Genomic DNA, 18047 nt, shown 5'->3' on the forward strand with positions numbered 1-18047 from the left:
ATAAGATCCGGATCTTTGTGGAAGTAAAGGCATATGTTCACAGAGATAACATGCAGCATACTATGATACTTAAAATTAGAAAAAACAGTAAATTGTGAACAATTAAATGATGAAGACATTCATGACATCTGTTACATTGCATAATTCTTGTTTTGTTGGTTACATTGCACAGTGTTGCTGTTGTTTTTGTGGAAGTATTCTAAGTTACTATGGGAGAGACTCTAGAGCACTCATTTTTCTGAGGATATGTGATTTTAGCATGATTGTGTGATGTATTTATGAAAAATATGTAACTTTAAAAAATGTGTGATTTATTTATTTTATTGTATTTTTAGCAATGGATCAACCACATCAGAAGACCTGTTCTGGAAGCTGGATGCGCTGCAGATGTTTGTCTGTGACTTGTACTGGCCCGAGCCTGAATTTGCCCAACATTTAGAGCAGAGACTCAAACTGATGGCCAGTGACATGGTGGAGGCCTCTGTTAAAAGGTCAAAAAATATTATCTCTCTCTCTCTCTCTCTCTCTCTCTCTCTCTCTCTCTCTCTCTCTCTCTCTCTCTCTGTATTTATCTGCATTCATATTTAATGATTTTTCAAATACATATTCTCCATGTTCATCCTTTTGAAAATGATTGAATGGTCTTTGTTTTGTTAAGCAGAACAAGAATAGCTTTTGATGCCAAGATGCAGAAGGCCAGCAAATCAACGGATTACAGAATCTCTCCTTCTGTTTGTACCATGTTTAATGTGCTAATGGATGCCAAGAAGCAGTGCACCAAGCTCTGTGTTTTAGATGCAGGACAAGAGGTGCGCATGTACACTTTATTTTGTTATTTTGTATTTTATTTAGTAATGATATCAATGCAAAATTGTGTTCAGCTCAGATTAATGTCTATACACATAAATACATACATACAGAGTGATTAGAAAGTAAGTTTACCACATGAGATATGGTGTGTTGATGTTGTGTATAACAGTTGTTTTTTCTCTGCTAATGTTGTTTTCTGATAATTATATATTTTTTTAAGTTTCTACTAGTGAATAAATACCAGCAATGTAATATTTGCCATTTATGATATTTATTTATTTTAAAATATTTATTAAAAATATTACTCTTGTTAAAGATCCTAGACTCGTCATGACATTGGAAATAAGAGACCCTGTCTTGAGTGTAATAAGCCTCATTTTAGTCACTGATCATCATCGCTTGCTTTTTTTTTCCCTGTACGTTTGTGCTAATGTGATATTTTTTGAGATTCTGTTTATTTTGCCCTCATTACTGCTTATAATGTTCTTCTACCCATCTTCTGTCTTGTTTTTGCCATTCCTGTCCACCATTATTTGCATCCAGTTTGATAAACAATGGGTAAGTGCCTTTTATTTCATTAGATCCAGGACAAAAAGGGGTATAGTTTTGACCAGAGATGTATATAGTCTGTTCAGGTCTAAGTAGAACGTGTAATAGTTATAACAATTATCAGTAGTTGTTAACATATGAAAACAAATCCACATGTAGTTATAACTCATAACATTTTCTAAAGTATAAATTAAAAATGATTTCGACTTCCACCTTCTGCTGTTGGTAAGATTGTTTCTCACTTGCTTTAAAGAAGATGACATATATAATAACTAATTACTAAATGTCATTTGTTATCTAAATTATATATTTAATTAGTTTATATCTGCATATCAGCTCCTATAATTCATGCTGCATGATGTTGTGGAGCAAATAAAGAGCATCAGTTGAATTAATGTTTAAACAAAGTGTTTTTATTTTGCAAAAGCTCCCTTTTTGATGGTAACATGCTGTTCGCTTTATTTCATTATTTCATTCATTAGAACACAAAGTCATGCTTCATCATGTGAACTGAATGGCTTTTCAATAGCAGTTCATTGCCTCATCTTCTTTGTGTAATACTAAGGTGGCTGTCAGAACAAACTTTCAGCAATGCAGCAAGGAAATAATATTGATTTTATATTATGTTTAGTAGTTGAATAGCTTGAACAGCAAAACTGTAAAAGAAAGACGCTGCCTTCATGATATATCCACTTGTCCATTGTTTAGTGTTGTTTCATTAAGATGAATTCATTGTATCGTAACAAAATACCTCTACAAACATGGACACTTTTGTTTATTTACATTTACCCAGGAACAATTGCCTTTATCCAGAATAATGATTGCCTTTGCATACTACGGCCATTCTATATATATATATTTACTTACACATTTACTTAAAAGTGGCTATTGGAAGCTTGCAACCAGACAAACAATGTCACATATTCAAACTGAATATTAAATCCAATCTCCCTGTAGTTTTAAAAAAAAAAAAAAGCAACAGAGCATTACTTTAATAAGAGCAAAGACCTTGAAATGTAATTTTAAAAAATAAAAAAAAAACCAGGGACACATGTGACCCATAAGCACCTTTTAATTTGTGACAGATGAGCTGTCTTTGTTGCCTGAAACTGGATTTCAATCTTTCTTCAAATAACTTGTGAATAAGAATTATCAGACATTGTTGCATTAATTTAATATTGTGCAAGTCTTTCGTCCTCCCAGCTAGACCTGTCTTAGGAAAATACATGGCCGTCATAATTGTTTGGAAGACAAAGAGTATCCTTCAGATTCCTTTGCCTGAATGAGACTGGGAACTCAATTCATTCCAATAATAGGCCGGTTAGCTGCTTAACTCAACAGTGTACATGGGAAGATTTCCAGCAGTGAATGTAAAATGAATTGGGTGGATGGATTGTGTTCGGAGCTTCAGGTCTATGGTGTTCATAATAACATTTCTTCAAGGCATAGAGTATTTTGCAGCTTTTGCCTGTCTCTACCTAAACAGAAATATCACTGAATTATGAGTCTTAAAACCCTTTTTTATTTTTTATTTTTTTTAGCAACAGTACCATTCGAAAATAGATGACCTAATTGAAGAAGCCTTTGAAGAAATGATTTCCTTGTTGGTTTCAAAGGTACTGGCAAACCCCACTCCCCTTATATACGTGCTGCCATGCTGCATTCTGTCATGTTTGAGTGAAAATGTACAGTGCCCTATACTGTTTCATGTTTTAAACACATTTGCCATGTGTATGCAAAAGACCTTTTCTCAAAGCTGGATAAAACATTGCAAAATGGAAGGTTCACCCTGAAATGAATGTAACTTAAGCCCTGTTCACACTAGCATTTTTATACCGTATCGTTGTGGAACCATACCGAAACAATACCTAAATATTTGTCCAGACTGGAGTTCTTATCGGTGTCGTGCCGATATAACTGTATCTGTACAAAACTCAAAAAAGAGCAGGTTTTGTACCGTTACTGTTTCGGTACGACTCGGAACAGCTTAAGTGAGGACAGGTAAACTGACACGGTATCGATATAGTAAAGTCAGTATTCTGAAGCACACACACGTCTTGCTTTACAGTTTAAATACTTTAAAAAGCATTTCATTTTATAGTGAGCAGTACCTTTATCATGGCTACACCAAAATAAGGGACCAAATAATCTCCACAAAATTAGTGATGATGACTATGAGGTAAAGTGTGCTGCTCTAAAATAAAATACTTTGTGAGGGAATATCAAAAAGCAAAAAAATAAATAAAAAATCCCGAAAGCCGTGATGCAAGCCCGTTGTCTTTGCAACCTCATGCTTTTACAGACGGCTAATTGTTTTTGCCTTTTTGTTTGTCTCATCCTTTTGCATCTCTTAATACTGATTGATCACCAAAACAAAATACTGTACACGGACAGGACAGCACAACATGCTCTGTTACATGACAACAGATCCATTTCTAACAGATGTGACAGCGGTCGTCATGGAAACAGGTTCAAAACCTGAACACTGTCAATTTAAACATACATGAATGTGTATGGCAAATTATCATTTAGAGATATCTCAAATTGCATTTTAAGATATCTTGTAATATTTAGAGATATCTGTAAAACATTTCAAGATATCTCAAATTGAATTCCAGATATCTTTAATTGTGCAGTTTTTAAGATATCTAAAATGAATTTAAAGTTATCTGTAAATCAATTTGAGATATCTAAAAATGAAATAAAGATAACTGCAGATATCTTTAAATACTATGGAAACCATATGGATTGTGCTAGCATGGCACGCCATACAAGTCATTTAGAGATATATTGAAATGAGGATTTTAAAGATGCCTCTAAATAACTTCCTGTTATATATCTAAATAACTTCCTGTTATATCTCTAAATAACTTCCTGTTCATTTAAAGATATATTTAAATCATTTGAAGATATCGTCAAATAACATCCTGTTCGTGAACAGGAATTTATTTGAAGATATCCTCAAATGATTTAGAGATATATCTAAATGAATAGGAAGTTATTTGAAGATATTGTTAAATGATTTAAAGATATGTTTAAATGATTCAGAGATGTCTTTAAATGAACAGGGTGTTGTTTGGAGATTTAGAGATATCTGAAGAAGCTTATAAAGATATCTAAAAATGCATTTAAATGTCCCATTTAAAGATATATGTAAATCATTGTGAGAATATATTTGTAAATGTGTTTTAGATATTAAAATGATTTAAGATATCTTCAAATATTTTTGAGATATCTGGAAATTTTTTAGAGATATCTTCAAATATTTATAGATATCTATAAATTAATTTGAGATATAGCTAAATGATAATTTGGCTTGCCATGGAATGTGCACTGGTATATCACAACTGTATCGGTACTGTACCTGTATTGAAAAGTGAATTAGGACAGAAAGTGGTTTTGTACCGGTATATCCTATACCGAAACAAACTGTTCTAGTATCAAACCGATACAAGTGTGAACAGAGCTTTACTACCAAAACTAGAATACCCTGATACACTGTGAAATAGAGTTTGTGTCATTTAAGGTTAAATATTACATTAGTTCATGTTTTAAAGACTTTGGAAGTAGCTATTTAGCTTCACTTTTGTCCACTTTAGTTTTTTTTGGTAGCCACTATAAGGTTATCTTTATGATTTTATCGCTTATATGGGATAGATGAAAGAAATCTTATCAATAAATATGTTTTACTCTAGTTTGTTGCAGTGTTGGAAGGAGTACTATCCAAACTATCAAGATATGATGAAGGAACGTTGTTTTCTTCCATTCTTTCTTTTACTGTAAGTGTTAAATGTGTTCATGAACCATCATTTTTAAAGTTGAATTTTAAACTCCACATGTGTATTATTATTGCTATTTATTTATCTTTTTGTTTTCCAGGTGAAGGCAGCTGCAAAGTATGTTGATGTTCCTGTAAGTATGATCTCCTTGGCATTTAAAACTAGGTTGTGAAGAGGAGTTGTAAACCAGGGGCTCAGTTTAACTATTTGTACGCTGTACTTGAGTACATTACCTAAGTGTTTGCCTCACTGTAAAGGGGTGGGTGGGGGTGAGCTGTTGTTTTTTAAAATAGAAATAAAAATAGATTTAAAAATAATAATAATAATTCTCAAGAAAATGCATGCGTCAGCTTAATGTTGCAAGTGTTCTCAACTGGTGCAGGTGAGCTTCCAGATTGCATGACATTATAAGCTTGTTAAAAAAACAAAAAACGAAAACACCGTGACAGTGTTCTCTCTCACCATGAACATATTTGTGACCCCTACACGAAAGGTTAAGCTACTTATTCTATTCTCTAGCCTGTTGCTGAAAAACAGCTCAGGAAAAGGACCCACCTACAGTACCAGAACAGCCCGACTTTTAAAAGCTGCACCTGTGAGATTAGGAGTAGCAGCAGGAAGCGATAGTATTTGTAGTATATAATTATGAAGGCTTTATTTCTTTTTCATTTCTTTTTACACAACATGTTTATCTGTCCAGGTTAACTGGTAATTAACTTCAAGTTAATCCGCTAGACTACACCCTTATTTAATCGTACAGGTTTAGCAGTTTTGATGAGCTGCTGATGTCGACGCTGAAACAGAATCCAGTTTGTTTTTATACCCTTCTTTAGCTTTGAAACCCCGTGGTTACCCCTAGCCTAAAAGAACAATACACGTGACCGTTACTGAAGCCTTACTCTGGTAACTCCATTTATTTGAGGTTTTGATTCTGTACTAGGTTGCACTTTGGGTTGCCTTGCACAAATGCAATGGTTAGTTGTTACAGTCCTTCAACAGATACAAATGCAGACCCAGATCTTTGGGGAACCCTTAGTACCAGAGCTGGATTTTTGTTTTTGTTTTTGTGGAACATCCACTGGGGCCAACAACACAGTATTTTATTTTATTTAATTGTATACTCAGGTTTACATTTAACTTTCATCCGACTTTAGCGCTGTCTCTTTGGCCCAAGCTTTTATGTTGTTATCCAGTGCAAGTGGGGATTTATCCATTGTAGATAAGTTTTAGCATTTCATTGCAGATAATTACCCTGAGTACATTTAATTTAAATAGTTTTAAAGAACTGTAACTCTAATTGGAAACTGTCACCAGCTGTTACGATTATTCCTCTAAGTTGTGTATATTCCAATAATAATTAGCCACAGTCTCACATTAGAGGCTGCACGAGAAAGAAACTCTCAAGGTGTGAAATTCCCATATGGCATTGTGCCTGCGACAGGTAGACAGGTGGTGGGGGAGGGGGTGGGGCATGGTACATTGTGCCACCTTTTCTTTTTTAGCTTCATGTACTTACCAATAACCCTTTAGTTACACTTCTCTACGGTAACTAATTTACCTTAACAGTGGTTTTGCAAAAACAATATGTATCATTAAATCATGTCTATTTTTGTAATGCTTTAATGCTTTAGCAATCTGTTATAATACATGTCCCCATTAATAGCAATTACACATATACTGTTGAGAGTAGTGTCTTGCATTTGCTATGCTCATGACCAAATTTTCTACCAATGCAGAACGACTGTGTCCGATAGCTTTAATGAAATTACTTTTAAAACACTGAAATGTGTTTGCTGGCATTTCTAAAGTGAGTGATAATGTATGTGTTACTTTGTGTAGTCTTATAAGGTAGCCGTTAATCTATGTATTCTGTTTCTTTCAGAATCCAGGGATGGATCTGGCAGACACTTACATAACATTTGTACGACAGAACCAGGATATTCTCAGAGACAAGGTCATTGAGGATATGTATATAGAAAAATTGTTTGATGTAAGTGACTAACTACCCTTGCAAGGCATGCTGAAATAATGATTTAGAAAGGACTAGAAGGGAGGGACAAGTTGCATTTTGATATGTATTGTGAGCATGCTCACTGAGATAGTGTTAACCAAGATGCTTATTTGTTTTTTCTTTGTATAAATCCAAGTTTTAAGCAGAACTAAAGCTATTATACAAAATAAGTTACTAACTTTCAGACAGTAGAACTTGCCTAGGAACATTGGGTAATTTTCTAGGCTTAAATAATTGTTTTGGCTGGCTTATAACTTCTAGTTCCCTTTCAATTTGAAGACGACCAACAACAATACTTTTAGGATATGCCTGCCATAGGTCAGTTATTTACTGAGCATTTTATGTCAAAGCTACATCCACAGAGACCACGATCTCTTTTGCTTCTCACAATCAATTAGATAAGATAGATATATCTAACCTCTCAACTCATGTGACTGTATTTTGTAAAAAGAGCTCTCACTTTGATTTGCCTGCAATTCCACGGCAAGAAATTGCTGGAAATCGGTTTGCCACTTCCTGAAATCAGTAACTTGATGTCTGAGAACTGAGCAATCACAAAAAAAAACTACTCTTCTTATTTCAACAGCCTACATTGCTTGCCGATTGTAGGCTGCTTTCTAACCTACAGCATCTGTTGTTTGTGTTTTCTCTTCTGCTTTTGCAACAAAAAAATAAATAATAACAGAGAGAGAAAAGAGTCGCTTCCTCCACCAGGGCCTGGTGCTGTTGTACCCTCTGTCGAGTCTACGTCACTGGGCATACCTTGTCCTCCCACTTGGTGTGCGAGGCCTAAAAAAAATTAAATAAAACAAAATGTGTTTACTCTACCCTTCAGCTCTGTTGTGTGTGTCATTTTTACACTTCTCTTTTTTCTGTCTCTCTCCTTTTGTGTGCGGGCCTGTAGCCGTGCTCCATGCTGCTGTAAGCTTTGCGTTGCCCCGGTTGTGTGACTACTCACAGGCCAGGCTTATACTGTCTGTAGGCAATGCTCCACACCACTGCAAACTGCGCACTGTATTGGTTATGTGACTGCACAGGCACCCTCTGCATCGATACCCTAGGTGCATTTAGTGCTTTGGCACCTTCAGTGCTCCAGAGCCTTGATGCTTCGGTGCTTCTGTGTTTTCGGTGCACGGACGTCCTGTGCATTGATACTTTCGGTGCCTTGGTGCTTGACACTTGGCCTCATCCCGGACCTCAATGCATCGAGGTAGAGATTGCAGACGTTCCGGGCAGCACCATGTCTAAGTTTCATACCTGCATGTCTTGTGGAGGCACGCTTCCCCCACAGGACAAGCACTTCTGTGTGTTAAGTGCTTGGGGATGCAATCCACTGCCTCAGGAGACAAGACGTACTGCTCGATTTGTTCAGCGTCCCAGCCCCAGTCGCTGCGCAGAAGACTGGCAGAGTTCACAGAGGCTGCTTCATCAGCCAACTCAGCTGAGCCCTCTGCAGCGTTGGGAACCCCACCACCCCCCTTCTTTACCTGCCTTCCAACCCGTTGCAGGGTATTCCCTGCGCACAGGTTCCTGCCCACCGAATCTGTAGCCACACGGTCTCTCTCGATGAGCATTAAGCGAACCCGGCATAGTAGGCAGGCGAAGGATATCGTGGACCTGAAGAGCCAGGACCTTGAGTACCTGGTCAGGCAGCAGGCTCTGCCCCTGTCCCTGACCCAGGACAGTCCCCGCCCTTACCGGCAGTCAAAGACATCTCGGATCAAGACGAGGCGATGAGCGAAGGGGACCAGGGCAAGATTTCCATTGCAGCCTCCTGGGATGGGGACTTCTTGGGGTAGCAGGAGACAGGGGTCCACTAAGTGACTCAGGAGACAGGGCCCAGCTCTGAGAGCCTCAGAGACTGACATTACCCCTCTGTCAAGCTCAGTTCGAGCATGCATGGAGCAAGCTCCCCACTTCCTCCAGGTTCCCTGAAGGGCAGCGCCTGAACAGTGCCGGTCTTTGTACAGATTGGCGCAAGTTTTGACTCCCCAGCATTTTTCGATATTCCCGGATATTCTGGAGGAGGTTAAATTTTCCTGGCACCAACCTTGAAAGGTGCAGAGGCTCTGGAACTAGCGAAGTCTCTGCCAATGGATTCCACCATAGTGGCCCTGGTGCGAGCCGTTCCACTAGGAAGTATGGCCAAGGATCCTGTATGCCCTAATGGTCAATACAGGATCGCAGAGGCCCACCTTAAGAAGGCTTACGCAGCTGAGGCGTAGGTAACATGCTTGGCCAACATGGCAGGTCTCCTAACAGCCTACTTGGATGGCATCCTGTGGTTAGTGCCTCTCCCTGAGCCAATAAAAACAGAGCTGCACCTAGTGTCAGGTTGCTGCTCTAGATTTCAGGCTTCCAAGGGCAAGCCTTAGGTAGAAGCCTGGCAGGGCTTATAGTGGTGCATAGACAGCTTGGCTGTCTCAGGCCATGGTTCTGGATGTGAACAAATCAGTCCTGTTGGACGCTCCTATCTCCCCTGGCCATACTTTCGGGCCAGCGGTGGAGATCCTGCAACACTCCTACAGGGAGCGGGAGGCGTCACCACAGGTGCTCCCTTCCCATACTCTGATATGGGACAGGATGAGGCGCTGGTGTCCACCTGTAACCACGGTTACCCGGACAGTCCCAATCCCCACTGCGCCGCTTGGTGACCTGAGGGATCGCCTACAGGCTTCTGCGGCAGCCAATACTCGAGGCCGTCTCCTAAACAGGCTCCACTGTAGCCTCAACAGCCCCAGCAGGGCCCCTGAAGGCTTGCGACCTCAGACCCACTCCTCCCAACACCAACTGCAATACTGGTGCAGACATCGTTGGACATCCCTGCACATAAATGCGCTGGAGCTGCGTGCGGTCCATCTTGCTCTCCAGTACTTTCTCCCAGTGCTCCAGAGAAGACATGTCCTTGTCCGCATGTACATGTCTGTGGTAGCATATGTCATCCTCCAGGGAGGACTTTGATTCCCGGGGTTGCACTGCATAGTGTTTCAGCTGTTGACCAAGGCAAAGAAGCACTTGCTGTCCCTCCGGGTTGTTCATCTCCCGGGAGTGGTGAATTGGGCGGCAGACTTTTTCTCCATAGAGGGTCCTCACCTGTCATAATGGCCACTCCACCCTCAGGTGGTAGAGCACATTTGGGAATGGTTCAGCAGGGCCCGAGTCAAACTCTTTTCTATGTTAGAGACTACTCACTGCCTCCTATGATTCTCCCTCCACCACTGCAGCGGTCTACTAGGCATCGACACCCAAGCGCATGAGTGGCCCAGAATGCTGATACCATTGCTCCCGGCTTTCCTAGAGAAAGTTTGGAGAGAAGAGGCAACAGTTCTCCTCGTGGAGCTTTGCCAGCTACTGCAAGGCCAGCCCTGGGAGATCCCGCTCCTCAGTCAGGCAAGAGGCACTATCTGGCACCTAGAACCGGCCAGACTCCAACTATGTGTCTGGTCCCTGAACTTGACCATCTGTCTGCCTAGGGCTCTCACTGCAGAATGCTAGGGCATCCTCCACGAGGGCACTGTATGCCTATGAGTGGAGATATTTTCAAAATTGGTTTATGACCAGAGGTCATGACCCCATTTATTGACCTATAGTAACTATCCTACAGTTTCTGCAAGATCAGTTAGATTCCCCCTCTATGCTGAAAGTATACTTAGCAGCTATAGCTGCATGCCATATCCCCATTGACTCAGTTTCCCCGGGCGCTCATATTCCCTGTTTTCTAAAGGGCGCTCGGTGGCTACGTCCTGCTAGAAAGGACGCCTTCCTCGAGTGGTCTGGATGTTGTATTGGAGGCTCTCACTAAGACCCTGTTTCAGTATGTACATTAAATAGAGTTGAAATATCTCTCTAAGAAGACATCCTTTTCATTAGCCATCACCTCCGCTATGCGGGTTAGTGAGCTACAGGCTCTGTCAGTGCACAGTGCCTGTATGCGTATTTGGGAAGATGGAAACGGTATCGTTGTGCACGAACCTCCCTTAGGTGGTTACAGCTTTCCACTTGAACCAATCGGTGGAACTAGAGGCTTTCCATCCCCCTCCTTTTGCTTCAGAGGAGGATCGGAGATTGAATTTCCTCTGCCCGGTATGGACATTGGGAAGCTATGTGAACAGGATGAGAGAGCTACGTCAGTCTGACGAGCTCTTCACCTGTCATGGTGAAAGGACCCTGGGTCTACCCCTCTCGAAACTACAGCTGTCCGACTGGATTGTGGACAGTTTCAACTGCATATGCTGCTGCCGGCCTACCCCCAGCTAGGAGAGTGGCCGCTCATTTGACTAGAGGTGTGGCTACGTCATGGGCCTTCTTTAGAGGCGCCTTATTGACTGACATCTGTACTGTGGCTTGGTGGTGGGATGATTTTACCACATTCAGCCAAAGCTACGGATTGGCTATTGTTTTTAAATGCCATCTACAATATATTATTATTAAGCTTTTTTAAAGGACTTGTTAGTGTTGTAATGTTATACAGTGAAACCATAACACTGTTTTACTGTCAATTGCTTTTAGATTACGCGTCATAAAAGGTCTATATAAATTAAATATTATTTTTTATTTAATTTTGTTTTTTGTGATTGCTGTTGAAGTTTTGGGGTGCTCCCAAACAGGAATATACAATATGTTACCCACTGGGGGGTGGGGGGGCTCATATAACACCCTGAATAGACAGTATCTGATTTATTTGCATCACGGCAGAACCTTTTAAAAAAAAAACAAAAAAACCCACAGCTATTTAGGCTTCCAAGCTGGCATGGGAAGCCTATTGTTATTGTAAAGATTATTTTTATTATTATTTTTTTTTTATTGTCGTTTTTCCTCCCAAGATTTTAAAGGGATCCTGTTCGCACACAGTGTAACGTTTCAGTTGGCAGGTATCATCCCATGTAGATTAGCGTTCAGATGCAAAAAAAAAATTGCACTCCTGCAAAAACTTCAAAATCAAAATCATCTTCTTGGAAAGCGGTAAACCGATGATCCATCATCAGCAACCAAACCCGCTTCAAGTTTGCGAAGCAGAAGTTGCTGCAATAAATTTTACTGTCAAAATGGCTGACACCAAATTCGCCAAAACACGCCCCATACATCTAACTGCTTCTTTTGCAAACAGTTTAACCAACTAACTCTGAACTTGGTAGGCATCATCCTGGGAAAAATGGAATTAAAATATTCCAAACTGATGTTCTTTTATAAAACAAGATGGCCGCCAGACCTACATTTTCAACTTAAATTTAAAACCGCTTCAGTTTAAAAAATGGTTTATTTGATTTACTCCAAAGTTGACAACCATCATCCCTGTGTTAATGCAACTGACTTTTTCAAAATATGGCCACCTGAAGCATTTATTTAAAAACCTTTCAGAATCTTTGGTCAAATGTAAAACTAGCTTGCCTGTGACCTTTGACCTCTCCTTAAGTTAAAATGTAAAACTAGAGTGCAGATAGGCTAGTGGTTACTATGGAACACAGATAGGAACCCAGATATGCTATATCCAAAAATTACCCTGCCTGTGACCTTTGACCACTCTATGGTCAAATGTGAAACTAGCTTATAACTCCTTACAGTGTGTAGATAGGGTGATGGTTACTATGGTGTTTAAAGTTATAAAGCATCATGAGATAATGAACTAATGCAGTATTTTGAATTGAAACTGCTCAGTAAAACTGATCTTTTGCTGACACTTGTGCTGCAGTGCTACAGCTTGCCAAAAATTCCAACTGGTACTGAGCTTGGAAGCCGTAAAACTGCCTGGCAGTTCTAGTTATATTTATCTTTGTATTCTAGATATTGTTGTTTACTCCAACAGTCGGGGTAATCGACAGAGTGAATACTTGCAGGGGAGTTTCTTTGCTCTTGTCCAGACATTAAAGGTCCTGGCTGATGAGAAATTTACCGATTTAGTTCAGGCTTGGTGCCGACTTCTCTTTAGGTCTGATGTTTTTGTGTTGTCCAAACTGTTGGAATCTTAGATTGCTTTGGCTGGCCTAGATTGCTCTTTTCATTTTGACGTCATGAAATTATTACACAAAAATAACTGACTGATATGATTTCAAACACAAATGTAATGCATAACATCCATGGTTACAGTGACTTACAGGGGAAGTGCTTCCGGAGAATAAAGGCATGTAGAGACAGTAAAGTCAAAGTTTTTTGTTTGAAACTAAAGGTCCGAGCAGGGTGTTTTGCAGCAGTAAAACATTTGTATATATTTTTTACCCCTAGATTTGTTTTCTTTTGCCTGTATGCTATACTTTCATTTTTTTTTTGTTGTTGTTTTTACTGGTATGCATACTGGCATATTTCGCCCCACTTTAACCACTGCTCTGAAGGTTAGGAATAGATTATACTGTGCCGTTTGATTTCTGACAGTTTTTACAGCTGATATATCTGTCAAGATGGTGTCATTGACACTGGATGCAATGTAAACCAATTCATCATGTGTAGTGGTTTTAATTAGAGACATGGACTAATTGTAACAAACCAGTAGAAAACCAAAGCAGTGATTGTGAGTTCGATTAGGTTCATAACACTTTGTTGAGCTTGGCAAAATATTGATATTGTGACTAAATAATATAAGGTAAAGTACTTTTCCTATATACTTTCCAAAAATAAATAAAACAACACAGTACATGTAATTATAATTCTAGAGCTGTCTCATAAAGTTTTCTAATTTTAATTTAGCTATGTTTTGCTGGTGACAAGTCAAATCAGTTATTCAATTTAAAGCAGTTGACATTGATTGCATTATTAAAACCTGACAAATTATCTCACTGAAACAATCCATTACAATAATGTTCATATTGAGTAGCACTGTTTCGTCTATTTAGTTTCTCACCATTTAGCACTAACCACCTTTTATTAGTTTTTTTTGTTTAATTATGCAAAAAAATACAGCAAATATTATGATAACAGTAATTCACGGCCATCCCTGTAACACTTAAGTGGTGTTGGTTATACAAGGTCTAGTTGTCACTTTGAAAGTTATTTAGGTGTTTGTTGTGTGTCATGGTGGACATTCAAAATGATACTTACATCCCAAGTCCAACAAGTCTAGACTACTTTGCAATTGTACAGGATTAAGAAAAAATGTGTCTGTTTCTAATAGCTGAGTGTTAATAAATGTGTGAAAACAAGTTTTATGAAAGTGTTGATGCCCTGCAGGGGTAGACTAATTATCATCCATCCAGCTGGCACTTCACCAAAATCCATTCTTAGCTACATTAGATTTCACTTGATATTGCACTGAATCTGCCAGCATGTTGTTTTTTTTTTATTATTATTATTTTCACTTTTTTATTTATTTATTTTTCTGTAATGTTTTATTGCTATGTTTACAAGTGAAATCCTCTGTGGTGCATCAATGAAATTCTCCAGCCGGCCGTGAAATTTGTAATTTATTAGTGGTGTTATTACCCACACTTGTCCAAGATTTCACCAAGCCACAAACCAGTATGAGGACTATGACAAAACAGCGTCAGACCACCCCTGGAGATAAACACCACAAGGCACTGTTGTTAAACGACACCTTCAACCATATTCTTACAAATGTCATGTAACTGTTAGAAATGGAAGTAACTGGAAACTTAATTCTGGAATTAATCTTGCATGAGATCTTGCATAGAGTCAAAATAAATAATTTGCAGAAGAATGTAATTATAACCCTAAGAACTATACAGACAATAGACAAACCAAATATTTGGGCTGCAGTTAGCGTAGTGCTATCCAACGGAGGTCGTTAAAAAAAAAAAAAAAAAAAAGACAGGTGTTCTATTGAGCATTCATAAAAAAACACACTGAGAATATATATATATATATCATGTGATATATTTATTGATATTTGATATTTGATATATTGATATTTGATATCATTTTGAGTACTGTCTGAAAATTTTTAAAAATAAACGCAGAAAAAAAAGAAGCCGTCATTATTCAAGTTTCTATAGTAAATATAATTTTCTTCTCAGTAGTTACTGTCTCTTGGTGCCAGTTCTTTTGCATCATTGGTTGAATGTTAGCCTGAATCTAGCAAGATCCATTCTTGGTACGCCTGTTTGAGCAGTTGCACCTTTCATTGCACCTAATGCACACACATCTGTATAGTAACCCAAAGCTAGTCCTGCCGTTGCACTCATTCAACATGTTGATGACATTCAGTAAAACTACCACAGTGAAGGCTTTCCGGAACCTCAAACAAATCTCAGGTGCAGTGCTAACAAGTTTTAATTCCAAATTATATTTTATATACTTTACAATTGGTAATATTGAATCAGGACTTTTTGGGGCAGAATATTAACAGAAATAACAATTCCATTTACAGTGGAATCTGGTGTCAATAAGTATAAAGAGACCTGTAAAAAGAATCGGGTCTGAGAAGTAGAAAACTAACAGCAGACAGCTAATAGAAAATATTCATTCCATACCCACAGAGAAAACCATTCAGATGTTTGTTTTGTTCTATTTTTCAAAAGGCAAAGCCATAGCCTTGAGAGGTGAATGTGGTGTGGCTGCCAGAAAGAAGCTAGTCTATAAGCTATAAGTCTATTTCCTTTAATAAAAAAGACTTAGTGAATGTGTCTTATTTACTTTGACCCTCATGATTAAAATTTAGTGGCGATGTTGTCAACTGTCATTGACAGACAAAAGGATTCATAAAAAAAGTCAATGCCAGTCCATGGCAGTAAGAGTTGTTGTACTTTATCGTCATACAAGAAAACTTATATAACAAAAACATCTGACCAAAAAGCTATTTCTGCATTGAAATACTGCAAGTCATTTAGTGCCAAACACTTTTGCTCAGAGTTTGCAATTTACTTTCTTTCAAACAGTTGTATTGAATATCTCCTTTTTAGTTTGCTTGAAGTCCTGACCTAAATCTCCTGAATAATCTTTATGGCTAGATGGAAAAGAAAAGAACACAATCGGAAGTACAAGCAGAATCAGAAAGTATATATCCAACTTTTCAGTGTCACCAAGAAATCAGCACAGTGTGGCCTACTGGATTGAGAGAAGTTGGGAAGTTTAGTAAAAGAACGACAGGTTACGGATGTAACCCTGGTTCCCTGAAAGAGAAGACGACCACCAACCAAAATATCTTTTGAGATATGCCTGCCACGGGTCAGGTATTCACTGAGCTGCCGATAGGCCCTTCCATGGAGTGATGTCCTCGGTCCCGCCCACAGAGGTATTAAATAATCACTCCGTGCAGATCTCGTTCTCTTTTGCACTGAACCTGCGAATACGAGTGATGCGACCTCGTAAAGTTTGGTGGTCATCTTCTATTTCAGGGAACTGGGGTTATATCAGTAACTTATCATTCCCTTTCAATTCGAAGAAAACCAACAACCAATACTTTTGGGCAAAGTGTACCAAAGCCGTCGCGAGGGAGTGTCAGTGGACAAGATATGAGGGATATATCGCTGCCGCCAACTAGTGTTCATGGTGTGAGCGAGCAACTTCAAGGACCCTTGCGCCTAATGAAGCCGGAGAGTTGGATTGAACTTTGCATTGAATTGGTAGAACCTGGTGAATGTATGCCCAGCTAGCTGCAATACAGATGTCAGTCAATGAGGCACCTCTAAAGAGTGACATCCACATCTCTGGTAGTGTGCATGGCCACCCTCCCAGGTGGGAGTAGGCAGGCATTAATACACACTGTCGAAACTGTGTTCACAATCCAGTGGGACAGTCGCTGCTTCGAAAGAGCTTGACCCAGGGTCCTTTCACCATAGCAAACTCTCAAGCCCGCACTGGACAGAGGAAATTCATTCTCCTGTCCTCCTCTGAAACAAAAGGAGGAGGATGGAAAGCCTCTAACTCCACCAATTGGTTCAAGTGGAAAGTTGTAATCACCTAGGTAGGAATGCAAAGTTCGTACGTAATGATAGCCTGTTTCCAGTATCCCTAACACGCATACCAGTGCACAGACAGAGCCTGTAGCTCACTGACCTGCTTAGCGGAGGTGATGACCAATTAAAGGCTGTCTTCATAGAGAGATATTTTAGCTCTATGGAATGTATAGGCTCAAACTGAGCCTTAGTGAGAGACTCCAATACCACATCTAGACTCCACTCGGGAGGACATAACCGCCGAGTACCCTTTAGAAAACAGGCTGCCAAAATATTGGTGTCCGGGGAAACTAAGTCAGTAGGGACATGGCATGCAGATATAACTGCTAGGTACAGTTTTAGCGTAGAGGAGGACCTACCTGCCTCCAGCAGATCTTGCAGAAACTAAAATAGTTGCTAGGGGCAATAGATGGGATTGTGACCTCTGGCCATACACCACTTTTGAAAATACCTCCACTTATAGACATATAGTGCTCTTGTGGATTAAGCCCTAGCATTCTCAGTGTACTAACAACCGCATCTGAGAGTCCTAAGGCGAACAGACGGTCACGCTCAGGGGCCAGATCCACAGCTGGAGTCTGCCTGGTTTTTGAAGTGCCAGAGTGCCTTTCGTCTGACTGAGGAGATCCATGCTCAGCGGGATCTCCCAGGGCTGGCCTTACAGCAGATGGCAAAGGTTCAAAAACCAGATTCTCCTGGGCCATCAGGAGAACTGTCGCCCTGTCTGTCCTGACCTTCTCGAGGAAGGTGGGGAGCAGCAGTATCAACAGGAAAACGTACAAGAGCACCTTGGGCCACTCATTGGCTGGGGCGTTGACGCTTAGTAGACCTCCGCAGCGGTGGAGGAAGAACCACATGGGGAAATTAGTCATCTCTGCCATGGCAAAGAGATCGATTTGGGCTTCCCCAAATCGTTCCCAAATGCATTGCACCACCTGAGGGTGGAGTTGCCGTTCTGATGTGTGAGGACCCTCTTGAGAGAGGAGGTCCGCAGCCCAATTCACCACTCCTGGTAGATAAACAGCCTGGGGGGATAGTAAGTGCCTCTATGCCCAG

At 39.7% G+C, this 18047-nt stretch overlaps 1 protein-coding gene across 6 annotated transcripts in view; it reads left to right on the plus strand.

Moving 5' to 3' along the window:
- LOC121318323 (calcium-dependent secretion activator 2-like) overlaps positions 1-18047 on the plus strand; it is a 182665-nt gene that overhangs the window by 152715 nt on the left and 11903 nt on the right. For 3 of the 6 annotated variants that reach the window (XM_041254845.1, XM_041254848.1, XM_041254849.1), the window contains 7 exons: positions 336-491; positions 662-809; positions 1354-1368; positions 2901-2975; positions 5055-5138; positions 5239-5271; positions 7021-7128. In XM_041254845.1, the coding sequence (XP_041110779.1) occupies positions 336-491; positions 662-809; positions 1354-1368; positions 2901-2975; positions 5055-5138; positions 5239-5271; positions 7021-7128 (619 nt within the window). The remainder of the gene's footprint in view (positions 1-335; positions 492-661; positions 810-1353; positions 1369-2900; positions 2976-5054; positions 5139-5238; positions 5272-7020; positions 7129-18047) is intronic. The other 3 variants (XM_041254846.1, XM_041254850.1, XM_041254847.1) reach the window with 2 other exon arrangements.

Source organism: Polyodon spathula, chromosome 7 (assembly GCF_017654505.1).
Source record: "Polyodon spathula isolate WHYD16114869_AA chromosome 7, ASM1765450v1, whole genome shotgun sequence".
In the NCBI taxonomy this organism is placed as follows: domain Eukaryota; kingdom Metazoa; phylum Chordata; class Actinopteri; order Acipenseriformes; family Polyodontidae; genus Polyodon; species Polyodon spathula.